Source organism: Salvia splendens, chromosome 17 (assembly GCF_004379255.2).
Source record: "Salvia splendens isolate huo1 chromosome 17, SspV2, whole genome shotgun sequence".
NCBI lineage: Eukaryota > Viridiplantae > Streptophyta > Magnoliopsida > Lamiales > Lamiaceae > Salvia > Salvia splendens.
In genome coordinates this window covers 2,488,420-2,508,499 of record NC_056048.1, presented here as the reverse complement: position 1 = coordinate 2,508,499, position 20,080 = coordinate 2,488,420, and the positions used below count along the sequence as shown (strand labels likewise).

At 38.7% G+C, this 20,080-nt stretch overlaps 3 protein-coding genes across 3 annotated transcripts; all 3 read right to left on the bottom strand.

The window, feature by feature from the left end:
- Positions 1-1,884: 1,884 nt before the first annotated feature.
- On the bottom strand, positions 1,885-4,285 carry LOC121775164 (probable GMP synthase [glutamine-hydrolyzing]). The gene is made up of 4 exons (XM_042172168.1): positions 3,757-4,285; positions 3,609-3,666; positions 2,866-3,085; positions 1,885-2,529 (listed from the first exon to the last, which is right to left on the bottom strand). The coding sequence occupies exons 1-4, from the start codon at positions 4,151-4,153 to the stop codon at positions 2,257-2,259; spliced, it is 948 nt and encodes a 315-aa protein (XP_042028102.1). The 5' UTR covers positions 4,154-4,285; the 3' UTR covers positions 1,885-2,256.
- Positions 4,286-8,582: 4,297 nt separating this feature from the next.
- LOC121775429 lies at positions 8,583-12,736 on the bottom strand. Its single transcript, XM_042172511.1, has 6 exons — positions 12,386-12,736; positions 12,016-12,083; positions 11,409-11,933; positions 10,262-10,727; positions 9,154-9,307; positions 8,583-9,036 (listed from the first exon to the last, which is right to left on the bottom strand). The coding sequence occupies exons 1-6, from the start codon at positions 12,734-12,736 to the stop codon at positions 8,819-8,821; spliced, it is 1,782 nt and encodes a 593-aa protein (XP_042028445.1). The 3' UTR covers positions 8,583-8,818.
- Positions 12,737-15,720: 2,984 nt separating this feature from the next.
- LOC121775102 (LRR receptor-like serine/threonine-protein kinase GSO1) lies at positions 15,721-20,048 on the bottom strand. The gene is made up of 2 exons (XM_042172075.1): positions 16,431-20,048; positions 15,721-16,245 (listed from the first exon to the last, which is right to left on the bottom strand). The coding sequence occupies exons 1-2, from the start codon at positions 19,795-19,797 to the stop codon at positions 15,878-15,880; spliced, it is 3,735 nt and encodes a 1,244-aa protein (XP_042028009.1). The 5' UTR covers positions 19,798-20,048; the 3' UTR covers positions 15,721-15,877.
- Between the last annotated feature and the right edge of the window lie 32 nt (positions 20,049-20,080).

Genomic DNA, 20,080 nt, shown 5'->3' with positions numbered 1-20,080 from the left:
AAACTTTATAGGAGGGATCATATTTTAAATAAATTTATAATTTAATTAAATGATTATTATCTATATCTTTATAAACGTGTCATCATAAAGTGACATTATAAACAATCATTAAATATATCTCTATGATTGAAGATTTCAGAAAAAAGTACTAGTACTATTGTTGAATAAACACTTGATGTGCTTTCTTAACGTTTACATCATTATAACTAAAATAGTTCATTCATAATTAGCAAACAAGACTTTTAGCAAATAAGACTTTTTATGTTAGTATAAATTTTGTTATGTGAACTTCATATACTCATAACAAAATTTATGCTAACATAAAAAGTCTTATTTGCTAATTATGAATTAACTATTTTAGTCAGTCATTACATATTAAATAAATCAATTAATTTAGTTAACCAGATGTACTTGGCCTACATATATTGAGACTTTATTTATCGTTGCAGAGTGTAGCCCAAAATTGAAAAAATATACCGTATTTAATTTGGATAGTATTTTTAGAACAATGTAAACTTGAAAGCAAGGTTTCTGCCAGTTCCATTCAAATTTAATTATTTTCCATTTTCACTTTAAATAAAATGCTAATATCAGTACTCCTATAAGTAAGTAATAACAATTGGGCCGCCTAACAGTTTTTACATATCAACAAAATGCTAATTCAAAATTAAACTGAATTTGGGCCGACTGTTAAGTGAACTGTATTTTCTAAACTGTGGGCTTCCAAGTATAAGTAGTAACAATTGGGCCGGACCACAATATCTCCTTGTTAGTTATATATCCATTCTTAAATGTAGAACCAAGGCCAAATGGAAGCCGTTGGATCTTTTAATCCAGTCGTGTTGATTTGCCATTAATATTAGTTAAATATAAACTTGGTAGTTTATAATTCGGTAGTTTTGATCATGTCTTATATTTGTGGGATGGTTATGAATTTTGATCTTGGTCGTCCTTTTTTCCTCATCCAATGGATGAAATATAGTTCTAGGTTATACACTTTAGGATTGTTTTGTATATAAGACAACCCTATATATATATATATATATTAATTATAGTACTTAATAGTTAGTATAATTCAAAATTTATTATAAAATAATGATAGTTCCATTAGACTTTGAGAGAATTACAATGATAACTTAAATACTAATATTTGAGATATTTCATGGAATTTTAATGCATTTTTTTAGAAACTTAAATATTTTTAGTGAATTTGAAGTTTTTAATTTATTTATCAATTATTATATTAATAAAATTTTAATATATAATTTATATATTTAATATAAAATTGAAAGTTATTTTTTAGTTATCTATATTATAAAATTAATCAATGAAGTGTCGAATTAGGAATTAAAAAAATAGAATAATAGAAATTTTATCGGGCTAGAAATTTCCAGCTCTAACCCTATAGATTTGGCGGGCTATTCGGGCCAACCCACGGGTTACGGGCTACATTGACATCCCTATTCGTATCTACATTATTCTCTTACTTGCTTTACTTTCTCCACACTTTAACTATTTATTATCATTTTTCCCAAACACGTGTCGAAAAGCAGTCAATCACTTGAGATGGGCTGGAGGAAGTATTTGTTTGCAATTTCCATAGTAACTTTTTCGGTGTCTTATATGACAGTTGAAAAATTATACGTGAACATTATTGTTAATGAGTTAAACGTTGTCAACTTGTCATTACTGATATATTAAACGATGCCGTTTGGTTGAAAACATCATAACATCTAGTTTGGTTGAAAACCTCATTATTTTGATCAAATTTGGTTAAAATAAAGAAATAAATCAGATTTCGATAAAATTTCATAATTTTTTTTTCTGATAATTCAACCTAATGATATATCTTGTATCCCCTATTCTCTTTTGTGAACCAAGAAGTGTATAAAAGGAATCATTAATATTAGCACATCAAATCTACACCCAAACAATTCTTGAAATAAATTAAAAAAAAAAAACAAGCCATGGATATTACAAACTATAGAAATACCATAGAATTAGGTCATCACATTGGCAAGCCACGTGAGTAGAGAAAGGGAAAATACATAAAAAGGTGATCAAATTAAAAAAGATAACTACTACTAATATGTTACCCCACAGCACATGGCGCCTCACCTTTTTTTCTTTCAATTGGATGTATCTTTTGGTAATATATATAGCACCAATCATGATATATAGAGCACAATAATTCAAAATTTAATTAGGTATTATATATGGTATAGAGATGTTAGTATTGGTATGTACGTAATTTGATTAATTTTGGTGTAATGAATGGAGATGAAGAATTTGGGAGTGCCTTGGACAAGTGAGCAAGTGGTCGTTGGTGAGGCCGGCGGCTTGCATGAACGAGTGTATGACGGTGGGGCCCACCTGCCGGAACCCCCTCCTCACCATGTCCTTGCTTATTGTCTCCGACTTCGACGTCTTAACCGGGATCTTGTTGCTCACCTTGTACGCTGTGGCGATTGCCTTCTCATTCACGAATCCCCATAGATACTTGTCTACTGATCCCACTTCGTCCCATATCTGCACGACTCTTCATTAATATTCATAATAATTAATTAACTTACACACAACCTCCTAATTTTATTAGTGTATGGATTATTTTGTAGTTTGTGCTTTATTACTTGATAAAATTGACAAAACTAAAGATAAAAAAAATCACTGTGTTCAACTAATTATGCTTAACCATCGACCGGTTCACGGTCGAACCAAATGGTTTTTCCGGTTCATGACGGTTCAATTATTCGACCGTATGTTTTCCAAATGAGGCCGGACCACGCATTGATTCGCGGCCAAACAAATCGAGCGGATCTAATTTTTAATTAATTAATTAATCAATGTAACAAATGAATCAATTACCTGGAGTATCCTTTTAGCATTGTCAACAGCTCCTCTCACGTGGCTCAGCTGTATACAATATTGAGAACTAATGGCAATCATCTTCTTCTCCGAATACTTTGAAACAACTTCCACATCAAATCCTGAGAATGCATCCCTGAAATCTTGTCTTTTCTTCAACACCGCCGTCCAGTCCGATCCGACTTGGGCCCCGGTCAATACCAACAACTCGAACAACTTCCTGCACCCACAACATCGACCAATTTTGAATCCAGGAAATGAAACTCGTAGTAGGGCAAAGCTGCCAGATGTGGGGTTGGCACCAGTTCGAAAATGTGAATTTAATAGAATTATTTTGTACTCGTTGGCCCATCCCTGTTCATTCATACATACATACATACATACATATAAGAAACGAAATTAGTGGGGTCAAAACTGCTGGACGCGGGGTTCACCAAGCTCAAAAGTGTTAATTTACTAGAATTTTCCAGTACTTGTGAGCCGGCTTAGCCAACCCACACGACCCCACCTCCATCCGGATTACGAAGTTTGATCAATTTCTGGTCTGTTCCATAGCTTTGAAATTAAAATATTAAAATACGAATTTCAATTTTTTCTCAATTGTCCTATCCAGGTACAAAATGTCATATTTTATGGATCATCAAAACGGCGTGTGTCATTAAAATATGTATTTTATCTTTTATATTCATTTATTTTCTTATACATACACACATACATATGTTAGTAAGAGAATGGTGACTTACTCATCATTATGAACAGGCACCCCCCATTCTTCATCATGGTAGGCCACATAAATAGGGTCTGCACAAATTTAACCAAGTCATTAATTAAACCATAATTAATTAATGTGTTTAAGATAAAATTAATTAATTAAATTAAAGAATATAATACCTGAATTAGGGGTTATGAAAGTGCATCTCTTCTCACTAACATGACTAGCCTGAGGAGGAGTAGGCGGCGCCGCCTTAGACGGCTTGGCCGCGGCGGTCCGGCCATAATGAGCGATGCGCATCCTCCTCCGCTCGTGAAAGCTAGCAACCTCCTCCCTTCTCGCGGCGGCGATGCTCCCCGCCTCATACTCCACCACACTATAGCTGAAGCTCTTCGACTTGTTAAGCAATTTCAGCCTCGGGCTCAGGCTCGGGCTCGGGCCGGGCTTCGGTTCGTCATCCGTCGTCTTGCTACGGAGAAACAAGCCCGCCGCGTCGGCGTTGTTGCGCCTCTCCAAGAGAGGGGCGCGGACGGCGCCGTTCGTGTTGGAGACCAATTTAGCCTTGTAGGAACACATTATACTGAATAACGAGGACGAGGATGAGGATGAGGACGAGGATGAGGACGAGGACAATTTGATAGTAGAATTGGATGAAGGATGAATGTGGATATATAATAGCAAAGCAATGAGTGTAGGGACAAGTTGTAACATGGCAAGGTTGGATGAGATATAAAATAGTACTACTTTGGTTTTGTTTAATTTTATTGAAATGAGTAGAGGAATGTATTTGGGGTTTGGGGACCTACTTGTCACGTTCATTCACCCTACCCTCACTTCAACTGCGCATTAAAGCCCATGTGCCCCCTAAAATACTTACTCCCTTTTCATTTCTAATTTAAATAGCAATATTAATTATATTAACCACCCCTAGCTAAATTCATACATTTGTATAGTCATTAGTTAGTTATTGAGCTGAGTTTAGTATATAATATCTATATTGGGCAAATTGCCAAAACAACTAATAAAATTTGGTCAAGTTCTTATGTTATAAAAACCAGTCGAAAAACTACGAAATTGGGATTTGTTCTCAATTTTCGATGACGAAAAATAGGTTATATTGTAGTATCTGATATGACAGCTAAGAAATCATACCTAAGTGGCACTGTGAAGGAGTTAAATGGAGTCGTACATTCATAAAATTGACATTGTTAGGTTGAAAAATATTATCAGTATATTACAAGTATGCGACCATATTTTTTTCGATGAGATAATTGAAAACAAATCCAAATTTCATGGTTTTTTTGACCGACCATAAAAAATTCAAGACATATCAAAATTTGACTAAACTGGTATTTATGACAATTTGTCCATGTATATACTTATAACACCTTGGTTTCCCCGGTATTGCAAATAGCCAAATACAATGAAAGCTCAAACCTCAACTTTCATTTATGTGCTTTATTGAGGTGGAGTAGTTTTGTGTTTAAGGCTATGTACCAAAGCCACCATTCATATTTATTTTAACCATTTCTTGTTAGTGAGCAACCCAATACACTTCTTGATTCACAATTCGTCCTCAAAAATTAGTTTACTTTTGCTATTTCACTATGTCCATAAAAATTGGTCCACTTTTTATTTTATACCGTAAAACTTTTTATATGTGGGTCCCAATATTCACTATAACCGCTACTTTTCTATAGTATTTTTATCAATTTTACGTCAAAATTTGCGTCAATCCCCAAAATCTTTATTTTAGGGGAGGATGAAGTATGAGATTATATGTTAATAATTGGTGATTTGTGTCACTGACAAATATAAAGAGGAGGGATATTCGTTTTGGATGAAAAGGGGAACACACCATGTGCTTTTACAAAAATAATGGCTCCAATCAATAATGTAATTGTAATCTCTCTTTCACAAGACAAAAAGCAATACACATGCATCATTCTTGAGTGGATCACTCCCTATTACAACACTTCATTTTCACAAATCAATTTATCATTATCTTTAAACATAAATATTTATATAGGCATCCACCTAGCTTCTTCCTCAACAAATGATAGCTCTTACAATTTTCTCAAGAAAAAAGAAAATTAAGGTTTGTATAATTGAGGGAATAAATTGGAAGAGTCATAAAGCTAGTAATTTGGATTTGGCAGTTGCATGTGGAGATACTACAATCATCCATCCATGTCTCTTGGTACATTTACACGTGTAAGTCAGCGTGCGGTTTCCTACTTAATTTCGAATTAATTGGCATCAACAATTAAATAATGGTAATAACATTATTAATAATAATGAATACAAAAAGAAAATTAAGTACTTAAATAAAAGGTAAGGGCACCAGCATCAGCGTGTCCCGAGCACGCACACTTCAACGTCCATATGCACCCCGATAAGTGACCTACATTTTATTTTTTATTTCTTATTCGAAAATCTTTAAAATAACAAAAAAATAAAAAATAAATAAAAATGCTATTATAACAATTTTAATTTATTTTCTACATTATGTAATAGTATTATGTATTTTATTTTTTTATTCGTTTAATGAATTTTATTTTATTTTATTAAAAAATGAATTTAAAATATAATAAAAAAGTAAAATGAAAAGGGTTAATGCTTAAGATTTAATTGGTTTTGAATGTACATGGATACAGAAAATGGAGATAACTACTCGAACAATGCTTAAGATTTAGGTGCTTTTTAAAGCACTCGGTTGTGGATGCCCTAAAAGCCTCGTGAAATTGGCCATTACTCATTCAGGTTTATATAGGATCAGACATGTGAATGAAAACGAGACTAGTTCAAAATCCAAACCGAACCGAACCCGAAAAGCCGAAAAACCGAACTTAAAAAACCGAAAAACCTGAAAAAAATAAATATAATATAAATATATATTTATATATGTGTATTTTATTTTATTTTATATATACTAATAGAATATTTATATATAATATAAAATTAATAATACATATAATATATATTATATAGTAGAATATATTAAAAGAATATATATTATATATAATATAATATATTAAATTAATAGAATATATATATAATTCGGGTTTTCGGTTTTTCGGTTTTTTTCTTCGTCCGAACCGAACCGAAAAACCGAAATTTTTTTATTTTTAAAACCGAACCGAAAAACCGAAAAAACTGAACCGAATTTCAAAATTTCGGTTTGGTTCGGTTCGGATATTCGGTTTCCGGTTTTTTTGCTCACCCCTAATCAGAACCTATAATGACGGTAATGATACCATAATTATAAGACGCTTCTTCTCTACATAATCATTATTGACTATTTAAAAAAAACAACCAAAACTCATGGCAGGTAACATCAAACTATGTACATATATAATTATAATTTTTTGTTATGCTTGTTGCTAAGCACGATTAATTCATTTAATCATTTCCATTAATTATTAGGTTGGAGGAAATAACCTACTCCTCACATCTTGGCAGCAAATTAAGCAGTTACTACATGTGGCCATGATTAGTTAATTATTGTCATTTATTATTTATAGTGGTTGGATATATATACTTTATTTCAAAGGGTTCATCAAATGAACTTAAAATTCAATGATGGTAGTAGGGAGCATTAGATCAACCACAGACAAATATATCAAGTATCAACTCATCATCCTCATTTCTCCAATAAATGATGTATACTGCCCATCAGCCAGCTCGATTAATCGATGGAAAAACCAAAATTTAGGATTATCTACATGTACATCTGAAAAATATATGACTAAATTAGAATGTTGAACATTTAGGATATTGAGATTTAACGAATTAACATTTAACCTCTAATTAATTAATAAAAATAAAAGAATGGAGTATATGATTATGATTTAGGGTCTATGAAGTTGCTAATATACTCTCCCTCTGTTCCATAGTAGTGGAGTTATTTTGCATTTTGGTACGTTCCATAGTAGTGAAATCATTTCCCTTTTTAGTAAAAGCCAACACATTTCTTCTCACATACTTTACTCTCTCTTAGTTAATTCTCTCTTCATCTCTTTACATTTTTCATTTCCTACTTTATTCTTTCTTTACTTAACCACTTAACACAATTTTCTTAAATCTCGTGCCGAGAAGAAACGCATCCACTACTAAGGAACAGAGGGAGTATATTCCACTCGTCCCATAAAAATAGCATATCTTAGCTTAGGACGACACGAGTTAGCAATCTATGTGTATATTCTATATTACACGAGTTAGCAATCTCTGTGTTTATCCTAGACTCCCCTCAAAATTTAGGCTATTATTTAATTGTAGTTAGCAATTAAATATTGAGTTAACAGTATATTCCACATGTAATATTAGAGGGGAGTCTTATATTACTAACTCAATATTTAATTGCTAACTACAATTAAATAATAGCCATTAGATATTCAAATCAAGGGTCTAGATCATCAGTCACAGAATGTCAATACGATCAACAAAAAACGTCAATAAGGGTATTTAGGTCAATTTACAACAAATCAGTTGTAACTAACTTTAGAAAAATATCTTATAACTTTAAAACGCATATAACTTTCTCGATTTAAATTAATTTTTCGCACAACATATATCAAATTAAAGATAATTTCATAAGGATTCTAATGAGATCTCACTTGCATATGTTCTGATGTCAAAATTTGAAAAAAAATTTGAAAATTTTCATAAATTTCGTTAATACAATGACAATATGAAATTGTATTGACATTGTCATGTCTTCGTGTTGATGTATTTCATACACTGTATTGACATTGTGTTTCTAAACCCTAAATTTGATAGTTGCTATTATCTTTTTAATATTTGAAAAAAGAAATTACACATGGCAAATTGTAGACCACAAGATTTCTAAAATCATATGGTCTTAAAGTAGTTATAGTTAGCAATTAAATGATGAGTTAACAATTGATCACTCCCCTAATAGTACATCAAACTATAAATATAAATATTTATAGTGTTGACAAGAAGAGTCACATTACATTGTTCGTCCTAGCACCAATCCGGCCACCATATATGTATGCATATATATAATATTCTTTTGTACATTTGTTATAAATTCGTCTCTACATACTAAAATCCACCACCAAACAAAATAGATCGAATCGGTGGAGGTGAGCTAGGCAAGATTACAACGGAATTGGATGTTAATAATTAAATATAACGATGATGAAAATGATGATCCATCACATATAAAAAGGGTGTGTGTTAATTGTTTGTATGTATTGTATTGTGATTGAAGAGATTTCAAAAATTGGACTGCGTGCGGACGACGTCTAGTATCTGAGCACTGCACACGGGGCATCCGCGGCCGCTCCAGTGGAGCTGGTTCGCGCAGTCGAAGCAGGTGCACATGTGTCCGCACCGGTACAGCAAGCAGTCGACTTGCACTTTGCCGCAGAGGCAGCATCTTCTCCCATTGCTGGCGCCTCGTTTCACTGGATGGCGTCGTCCGTTCTTTGCATCTGTTCCTCAGATTTTACAAAAAAGGTATTGACAGTGAACGATATGAATTTTAATGTAAAATTAGTAAAGTAGGAGATATATATAAAAAAAGTGATTGAAATATTGTTAAGACTTACCGGGATGAGTGATAGCAGCCGCAACATCCTTCTTGATGGAGCGGTGCATTTTGATCTGCATATCGGTGCAGCATCTCATCGATTTTCGCAGCTCGGATATCTCTTGGTGCAGCTGCTCCATGTGCCTTCTCAGGTCATATATGATCTCCATTTCCTGTTCACATTGAACGTATCGTTACAGGCTAAACAAGAAAACTCATCCTAAAAAATTAGCATATCAGATGAGGAAATTCATGTTGTCTATAAATTCCACATTAGTGTTTTACGCAACAAATGCCGGAACATTTCTTTGCGCTGAATTTTGCAACAATCGACCACCCTTAGAGGCCAATGTTCTCATTAGTCACGATAGGCGCAAACACATCTGTGTTGGTCACCAAATAACTCCTTCCCAAGCCCATCATTCCGGTTGGGGCTCACAGTGAAATTATCAATGTTACGCAACTTAATAACAGGACACATCCCAAAAAGAGATTAGTCTATCAGGAGAGAACTCATTTAGACTTTAAATCCCACATCTGTTGTCTAAGACAACAGGTGCAAACATGTTTCATTGCACAAGAGATCAACCCTCCTTAAGAGTCGACGTCCTCAATGATCACAACTGGAGCCCAAACCTCCTCGTTTGTCACGGATGACTCCTTACACATGCCACCACAGTGAGTCATCAGGACTCTAAACGAAAGAACCAGTATTACAGATCAAACATGAGAACTTATCCCAAAGGCTAGTCCAACAGAAAAGAGAGTTTTTTTCCCCTATATACCAACATATGTTGCCTTACACAACAGACACATGACAAGTTCTCTGCACTGAAATCCGTGACAATCAACCTTCCTTAGAGCCAACGCCCTCGTTAGTCACATCCACTATTAACTCATTCCACAAGCCACCCCTTTGAGTCATTGTGGCTTTTATTCAAAGCACTAATATCACAAATCAAACGTGAGAACTCATCCCAAAAAGGCAACCTGTCAAGGGAGAGACCTCATCTGGCCTAATAACCCCCCATATATCGTCTTACGCATCATATACGAGACAAGTTTCCTTGCACTGGAGTCTGTAACAATAACTATATATATATATATATATATATATATATACTTACAAATGTAGGATGAGCAGTGAAGGTGGAGGTCCGACCGGTGAGGTCCAGAGTGCAATAGTTCGTCGAAGAATGAGGTGTGGAGGGAGAGGCAGCCTGAAAAGAGCACTCACTCGGTTCTTCACACTTGTGCTTCTCACTCTCATTCTCAGCATATGGTGTGGAGCGAGATGCAGCTTGATAAGAGCCCTCACTTGGCTCTTCACACTTGTGCTTCTCACTCTCATCCATCTCATTATGATCAGCATGAGGTGTGGCTGCAGAAGCATCCACATATTCTTTACATTCACCAAACTGTTGCCTCTCACCTTCTTTATCATATTCATCAAAATCTTTTGCTGCTTGATGAACTCCTCCTCCTTCCTTAAACACTTTATTGTTTTGTCTTGGATCTCCCTGACTGCGACATATCATAAGTTGATCTATCTTGTCCTTCAGCTCACTCGTTAGGAAATTCGACACACTCTTCCTGCAAATTAAACCAATTAATCTAAAGTATTAACAAAATGAAGGCAAATTGTCGGTAAATCCATGAAGTTTGGTTGACTTTTGGCCAGGCCCGCAACTTGGAAAATCATTCGGGAAAATCATCAAGTTTGAATTTGTTTGCAATTATTTCATGACAGCCTGAAATCACACGTCTGTTAGTGGGTTAAACAATGTCGTCTATTTATAATGAAAATGCAGTTGGATTTTTTCGACATAACTACAAAAAATCCAAACTTGATGGTTTTTCCAGCTAACTTATGTTTCGTGACAAATGAGAATTGACCAAACTTCATTGTTTTTAGGCAATTTGCCCTAAAATAAAAGGGTTATAAAATGGCTAAATGGGAAAATCATGAAATTTGATCGCATTTTACTTTATCATCTTACCTTAAAAATTAGTTGGAAAATCATATAGTTTTTTGAATTTGTTCAAATTTCTCTCAACTATGGTGCTATTTTGGTGAAAATGTATCTGGTGTGGTAGTTAGGAATTCACACGTGAACGTGAATTAAACGATGTAGTCTGTTCACGTGCAATCCTATTTTTACGCCGTGAGACCATTGCGAGCAAATCCAAACTTCACGGTTTCCCTACTAATTCTAAAATTGCATAATTTTCCCAAAAAAAATGCAATGCGAAAGAGGTTGAGTTTGAATTGACCTGCATAGGAGTGAACGAATCTCTTCATTCTCTGCAAACGGATCAAGCATCTCTTGATACCTCTCCAGCCTCAGACACTCCCAGTCGCTGCGCGGGCGCGACACTTGTTCGATCCAATCTGTGTTGATCTCTTCTCCCATTTGGGATTCCTCCCATCCCCCTTCGGGATGGGCGAAATCGGCCAGCCAGTAGGCCTCAGTCTCCACCATCTGCAGATGGTTACTGCAGGTGGTGGATCCTGATTGATCACCACCATCACCATCACCGTTGTTGTCGTTGTCGTAGTCTTGCTTATTGACTTCTTTGGATTTGGATGTTTCTTCACCTGTGTTAACCCTAGTTTCTTGCTTGATGTGTGTGGTTTCTTCGTAGTGGATGATGTCTTGTTGTGCTCTCAGACAACTCTTGCCGTTATTATTACACCTTTTGTCTTGTTTTCTTGCTTCATCGTTTGTTGTCTTGTCTTTTGCCTCTTTCTCGAAATGCACTGTTGTAGTGCTTTGGCCTTTTTGGTTCACTCGTGGCCTAGGAATGTGAGAAAACCCCAATTTGTGAAAATTAGGTTAAATTTGTGAAAATTAGGCTAAATTTGAGAGAGAGATGAGACTTAGGTATTTGTGGCTCAATGGGAATGCCTTCCATGCCACGTCGCAGCAACCTAAGCTTTAGCACAGCCTATTTAGACAAAAAAGAGTAGAGTTTGAGCAATAGAAAACAAATACGTTCAATTCTCTTTTTACACCGACATGGGATACTCTCTTCATCTGTTACCAATGTAAGATACTTCATTTGCTGATAAATGTCTAATTTCTTACTGGATTAGGCTTTAAGAAACTGTTTAGCTTTGTAAAAGAAAGTGATAAAAAAAATTAGTAAAATGTGGGAAGTGAAAATTGAATATTTATTGGCGGACGAAAAAAAACAAAAAAATTAAACATTTAATAGCGGATGGACGGAGTATTTCCTTTAGAGGGAACCTGAATGCGGCCGCAATGAGGGAATTTGGAGACGGATTTACGAGCCTTAACTGCGTGGATCTCCCTGCGCTGATCCCTCTCCCTCCGCGTGAGGAGGTCGAGGTAGACCTGCCGGCCCCGGATGCGCAGCGCGGGCGAGGTCTTAGGCCTAGGGTCGGCGTGATCGAGCGACGTCCGTGTCCGGGGAGGAGAGGCGCAGCAGGCTTCGTTGGGTGTCAGTCTCCTGATGATGTCGGACACCCTCAGCCTGTCGTTCTCCGTGACGTCTGACATCCGGCCACGGATGGAAGACCTGCCGCTCGGAACGGTCCGATCGGACTCCCAGTCACCGATGACGGAGTCGTCGTCCATCGCGACTGGGGCACTTGGAGGGAGGGGAGGCGGGGGCGGCGCACCCCGCTCGAACCCCCTCCATTTCTGGACCAGGGACGACACGCCCCCCGAGTTCGGGTTTCCCGGACGAGGGGGGCTCACGCCGGCACTGGTGTCGGATTCCGCGGGAAACACGATCTCCCGCTCCCGAGCCCATTTGTCCCTGCAATGTTTGTTTGAGCACTGATACGTGCTCTCATTATTATTGTTGTTGTCGTCGTCGTCATTGTTGTTGCTGCTGCTGTTTCTGGTGCCACACGGGGGTGTGGCATCGAACGCGGTAGCGGCGCTTTGCCATTGTGGTTGGTGAACCCAAAGATCGCCTAGGTCCAAGTTGTTAAGATTGTTTTGGAAGAATGGGACAATCTCAACTTGGAAAGAGGCCATGGAGATTTAAATTAATTAATAATGAAGTTGGTTAATCAAGAAGCAAGCCATATGTGATTAAGAGAAATTGGGATATTATTTAGAGTTATGTGGTTCTTTCTTGAGCAAAACAAAAACAACTTTGAAAATTAAAATGGAACAATGATTTGGGGCGGATTGAAGAGAGGGGTAACCAAAATGTATGTAATTAAATGTGTGGGCCACCGTTGATTTAGTTCCAATAATTACGCTTTTCCATCGCATCTATTGCTATTTGTACTCATTCATTTATTATCAATGTATATATCATCCTTTCTTACAATATTAATATGAAACTTTGGTTGAATTGAGGGTTGGAATCAAAATTAATAGATTCACATATTTCACATATGCTTGATAATCATAAAGCAAAAATATACTTGGATTCTGATTCATGAGGTTCTCGATTAATTTTATAGTGATATAATCGTCTTTCAAGTATTAATGTTTTTAAAGAGAATTTAATTAGTTTTTTTTTTTCAAATTTGAGATTCTATTGACGTATTTATGCGTTGCACTATCCTGTATTAAGAAACCGAGTCAATAACATTATTATAACTTCAATTTCACCATAATAAAATATTTAAAAATAGTCTCTTCACAATAGTTCTTATAAATGATCATTTAACCACAGAAGTTACTTTAACTCAGTAGAAAATTACATAATTGGATCACTAGATAAGTAATCATATATTATAATGTTTATACAATTATGTTAGAGTAATCTGGCTCATCAATAGCAGAATATATTCCTCACATTTGCAATTCTTGGGGCAAATTTTATTCTCTTAGTTTATGTTAATTTTATTGTTTGGTGGCTTAGATAGATCACTAAGTGGGAGACACGAAGGGATGACCGGTGCCGAATAGGAAATGCTTCACTAATTAGAGTAAGAAGGGAGAAACATATTTTTTTTAAATGTACATGATGATATAAATTTTTATTTCTGTTGAATTATATAGAATTTGTATTCATTAAGTGAAAATCATATGTCCCGTACATAACACGGGTGTTAATACTTAGTTTAGTATGGAAGGTGACTCTATGTGCCCGTTCGGTTGGAAAGATAAAATAATAATGAGATTCAATATAGGATAAGATAAAATGAGTCTTGTCTTGGACTAAATTAGTATTACTAAATTTTATATTGATGTTTGGTTACTTAGATTATGTCTAGGATAATTTTAGTATTGTTTGGTTAATGAGATTGAACAATTAGTACAAATTTAAACTTATATCCTATATTAAATTATAAATCATTTTTAATTAATTAAACTTATTACTTTGAATTAGTGATTAGTAATTAAAGATTAAATTAATTAATAATTGCTTTGAATTAGTGATTAGTAACGGACGAAAAATAAATCAATTCTTTGTTAATTATTGCAACCCCATTAATTTTATTAATCAAGAAGCAATAAAATAATTCCAATAAAGCTCATCAATTAATCCCAATAATTGAGAATCTCCCAATTTCATTAATTCAGAAATTAGTAATTAACGAAATCAAATAAAAGTGATATTAAAATAAAAATCGAATCGACGAGATTTCCTCGCCTCTGTGCACGCAACTCTGCCCACCGCCCCACCGGCCGCCGCCCACAGCCACCAGCGCAATTGCCCATCCCTACAGACAAACTGAAAAAAATCTAACACATAGACATAATCGGCATTTCTTCCTCTTTTTATCGGCGGACTGGAGGGTAATGGCGACCGTCGGAAGTCGCGACGGGGAGGGACAATAAGAGAGAAATGAGCTGAGGGATGGGGATGAAGGAGTTGGAATCTTCAAGAGAGAAAATACATAGGCTGAGATACAGAAGAGAGAAGAATGATGGGGGAATTGGGGATGAATGGTGTGAGAATTTTAGAAAAGAGAGCAAAATAAACCGTGAGATTAATATAGTCGCAGGGGTAAGGGTATGATGAATAGTCAGATCTCATTAGTGAAAAATGGAACTGAGCAGACGGGCTTTGACGTGGGCTGTTAAGTAGTCACGGGCTGCATTTTTGATGTGTATTGGAAACCGGACAACAAATTAAAGACAGAATGAGATTGATTCTTGGTTCAATCAGGCCAAGCGAACCGGAACTATATGGACTATGGACTATGGAGTACTCCATAACTAAGAGAGTAGAGTAATGGGCTTAGTTTTGGGCCTGATGCCCAAACTAGTGGGTAGTTTATACCATGCTTCAGTTGCTATGTCAATCCGTCAACATGGGTTTGCTCCGATTATTGTCTTTGAAAATAAAACATTTTTGTGAGGCACAATTATTTGCAACCCTTCTAACATGTCATGTTTTATTCCATAAGTGCATTTTAGATTTAAAAAATACTCAAATGTTGTAAAAATAATTAGAATTGACGATAGAAATAGAATTGCAACAATCTTGATTCAAGAATGAACTAAATTTTTTATTTTAAATGTTATTGGATCATTTTAAGCCAAGATTGTAGTGATTGTCTCGTTTGTTTCTTCAAAAAGTTTGGAACCATGACCCGAACGTCACAAACATTATGTTTAGGACTTAAATAAAAAAAGATAGTCCTATGTAGAACTTATGGAACATGGTACTAATTTCTTCAAAATAACAACTCATAAAATGGTAAGAAAATGACCAACTTTTGAAGCATCCTACCTATTGAAAATATAGCTTTTTAGCAACAAGGAATGAAGTTGAATCCTGCCGTTTTGATTAGTATGAATCAGCTATACATACACATGTGCATCTGGACTCATCTTCCTAGATGGAACCACTGCATCATTCAACACACGCACCAACTGATCACACGCCTGCCGCGACGTCGGCCTCTCCGAAGGTGCGGTTTTCGTGCATCGCATCGCTATCTCCAGCACTTGCAGCATGGCACTCAACTCATCCGGCAAGAGCGGCTTCATCCTTGGATCCACGAGCTCCTCGCCGCCGCTCTCCATCCCCGTCTCCACCCACCGCACCACGTCCATCTCCGCGCCAAAACTCTCGTCCGTGGGCATCCTCCCCGTTACGAGCTCCACGAGCACAATGCCCATGCTGTACACGTCGCTCTTTTCCGTCGCCTTCATCGAGTAAGCATACTCTACAACAACAACAACAACAACAACAACAACAATATTACTCTAAATAGTCATTCTCAAGTATATCATGCTTGCCAGAGTACGTCAATATTGACAGAATACTGACGTACTCTGCAACACAATATTACTCTAAATAGTCGTTCTCAAATATATCATGCTTGCCAGTATTGGCATAGTTCACAGGTACCTGGGGCAATATAGCCGTAGGAACCCGCGAACATTGAGTTCGACTCTGTGTTCACAGAGTCGAAATTATCGGATATAGCCTTGGCTAATCCGAAATCACCCAAGTGAGCCTCCATGTCGGCATCAAGCAACACATTGCTCGACTTCACATCCCGGTGGAGGATCTTAGGCACGCAGTCGTGATGGAGATACTCCATCCCCTGAGCCAACCCCACGACGATCCTCAGCCTCGCGTCCCAGTCAAGTATCCTCTTCTTCTTGTCATCTTTCTCAGCGTCATACAGCCAATCCCACAAGCTCCCGTTCTCCATGTACTCGTAGATGAGCAAGTTCGACCCTGCCCTCGGGTTGCTGCAATGCCCCAACAGCTTCACCAGATGCCGGTGCCTTATCCTCCCTAGAGTCTTGATCTCCCTAGCAAAGCTTCTATCCAACATCAGATCATCCTTCCTCGCGATTCTCTTGATCGCGACCGTCTCTCCCGTGAACAGCTCGGCTCGGTAGATGGTTCCCGACCCCCCACTCCCGATCACAAACTCATCACTCAGATTGTTCGTAGCTTCCATGAGATCCATCCATCGGAAGTCACACCTCCCCGCTCCATTCTCGAACAACGGTCGCCTCTGCTGCGAAGAGCTAGACGAGTCGGCTTCGCTAGCCAACGCATAAGCTTCTCTCCAACGCTTGAAAAACAGAGCAGCCCCCAAAAGCAACGAAACCACGGCTGCTGTGGCTGCCGTTGCCGAGATTATCACTAACGACACTTTACTCAACCGGGACGAAGACACTGCCGTTGCATCACCACAGTTACGAAGAGGGCCACCACAGAGATTTAAGTTCCCAACGAAGGCAGAGGCCGGCCAGCGAGCATAATGCTTGTCTAACGTCCCGTTAAGCCGGTTGAACGAGAGATCCAATCTCCCTAAACTGCTCATTGAGCCTACTTGTGGAGGGAGTTCTCCAGCTAGCGCGTTGTGAGATAGGTCGAGCGATTCGAGCTTATCCAGCAATCCAATCGACGATGGGATTGTGCCGGTGAGATTATTGTAGCTGAGGTCTAGGCCACTCTGCAAGTTCTGTAACTGCCCAATTTCAATGGGGATCGATCCGGTGAAGGCGTTACGCGAGAGGTGGAGCTGGTATAGCTTGTCGAGCTGCCCGATGGACGGAGGGATGGGGCCGGAGAGGCGATTGCGGTCGAGATCGAGAACGTTGAGAGACTTGAGCTGGCTGATTTCAGGAGGCAATGCGCCATTGATGGAGTTGTTGCTGAGTGACAAAATTAGAAGATTGGAGCAGTTGAATAGGCCTCGAGGGAGGCTGCCGGAGAGCTCGTTGGCGGCGAGCTTGAGCTCGCCTAGCAGCGGAATCCGGCCGATCCAGAACGGAATTTCGCCGGATAAACGGTTATGATCGAGATCAAGATGAGTTAGGCTCTTGCATAGTGAAATCTGCAGTGGTATTTCCCCAATTAACAGATTGTTTGAGAGATCTAATAGAGATAGGCTTTGTAATCGACCGATTGTTACTGGAATTTCTCCTGTGAATCGATTGCTTCCGAGCCGGAGCCTTTCCAGAGCTGGTGAATCCCCAATTTGGTGCGGAATTTCGTGATCGAAGGCGTTGCTGGTGAGATCGAAGGAGAGATAATGAGGCGAATTGCAGAGAGGAGCGATGCTACCGGAGAGATTGTTGTGGGAGAGATTGATCCTTGTTAGGTTAGAAAGAGCGGCGAGATTTTCCGGTAGGGCTCCGTGGAGGGAATTGTTGTAGAGCATGAACTGCTGCAGCGCGAGGAGGCGGCCGAATGTGGCCGGAATTGCGCCGGAGAGACGGTTGTCTGCTAAATCGAGGATCGTCAGCTCGCGGCAGTTTCCCAGCGCGGCGGGGATGTCGCCGGAGAGATCGTTCTGGCGGAGGTGGAGGAAATTGAGACGCTTCAGCCTTCCGATGGTGATCGGGATTGTGCCGGTGAATCTGTTCCCAAAGAAATCGAGCATTTGGAGGCTGGTGCAGTTTCCGATCTCCACCGGAATATCGCCGGAGAACTGGTTATCGTAGATATATAAAATCTCGAGGCGGCTGAGCATCCCGATTTCCTTAGGGAGATCGCCGCGGAGATTGTTCTGGTAGAGCGCGAGCGTCTGCAGAGTCGTGAGATTGCCGATGGATGGCGAAATTTCGCCGGAGAGAGTGTTGTTGTTGAGCATTACATCGGTGAGCTCCGTCATCTCGTATATCTCCGGTGGAATTCCGCCGCTAAGAGTATTATTCGACAAATCAAGCTGCGTCAGCGATCCACACTCCTTCAATGCCGGCGGGATTCCGCCGCTGAGCTGATTCTGCGCCAGCATTAAATGCTGTAAACTGGTGGCGTTGGAGCATATCTCCGCCGGAATTTTTCCGGTCAAATTGTTGCCGGAGAGCACCAGAGAAACAAGCTGAAACATGTTTCCAATCTCCGCCGAAATTTCTCCGGTGAGCATATTGCCGGATAAATCCAACGTCTTGAGATTCATCAGCTTCGCTAGGGTTTTAGGAATGCTTCCTTCAAGCCTATTCCCAAGCAGGTTTAGGTATTCCAAATTGGGGATTTCTCCGATCGTCACCGGAATTTCACCGGTCAGCGAATTATTACCTAAATTCAACAACTGCAGATTCCGAAGACCGCCGAGCTCCGCCGGAATCGTTCCGTTCAACAGATTCAGCGCCGCCGTGAAAATCTCCAAACCGGAGCAATTTCCGACCTCCTTCGGTATACCCCCTTCCAGCTCATTCTCCTGCAAAACTAGGGTTTCCAAATTCGAAAGCATTCCGAACTCCCGCGGAATTGGACCGGTGAGGCTGCACGAAGCCAATCCGAGCGAAACCAAACTCCGAAGCTCCCCGAGCTCCGGCGGAATCTCACCGCTGAGCTCATTATCACCGATTCTCAGGATACGGAGATTGGAAAGCAACCCGAGCTGCGGCGGAATGAAGCCGGAGAGGCGGTTGGAGAAGAGGAGCAACGACTCCAAAGCAGATAAGTTAGAGAGAGCAGTTGGAATGGGGCCGGAGAAGCTGTTTGACGATAAATTAAGGTGGAGCAGGTTTTTCAAACCACCAAACGCCGCCGGAATTGAGCCTTCCAGAGAGCAATTCGCGAGATCAATCGCCACCACGGCGCTGCCGCCTCCGGCGGCGGCGCAAGTAACGCCTCTCCATGCACAGAAATTCGGGTTGTGAATGGACCAATTTTGGAGCACATCGAAAGGGTCGTGGAGGATTGATATTTTTGATTCCAACAGAAAATGGAAATCGTTTGTGTTTTGAGATGATCCGAAATTGAGTTTCAACACGACGAGAAGAAGAAGAAGAGGAGGTATCATTTTCCTATGTCATGTGATGATGGATTGAATGTTGTAAAATGGATTTGTGTGTATAAATGAAGGAAACATTAATGGCGCCGATGGTGTGGACCAGTGAGAGAAGGAGAGATGAATAATATGGGAGGGAAAAGGCAGCGTATTAAATGGAATTGAATTGGGGATTAAGCTTGAGATGATAATGGTAATTAGTCAACTAATCAGTATCAAAGTGTACATACTTAGTGGGCCACGGCGAGGAAGAGAAAAGTGGCTAAAGTCGGAGCAGTGTGAAGATCGCCGGTAA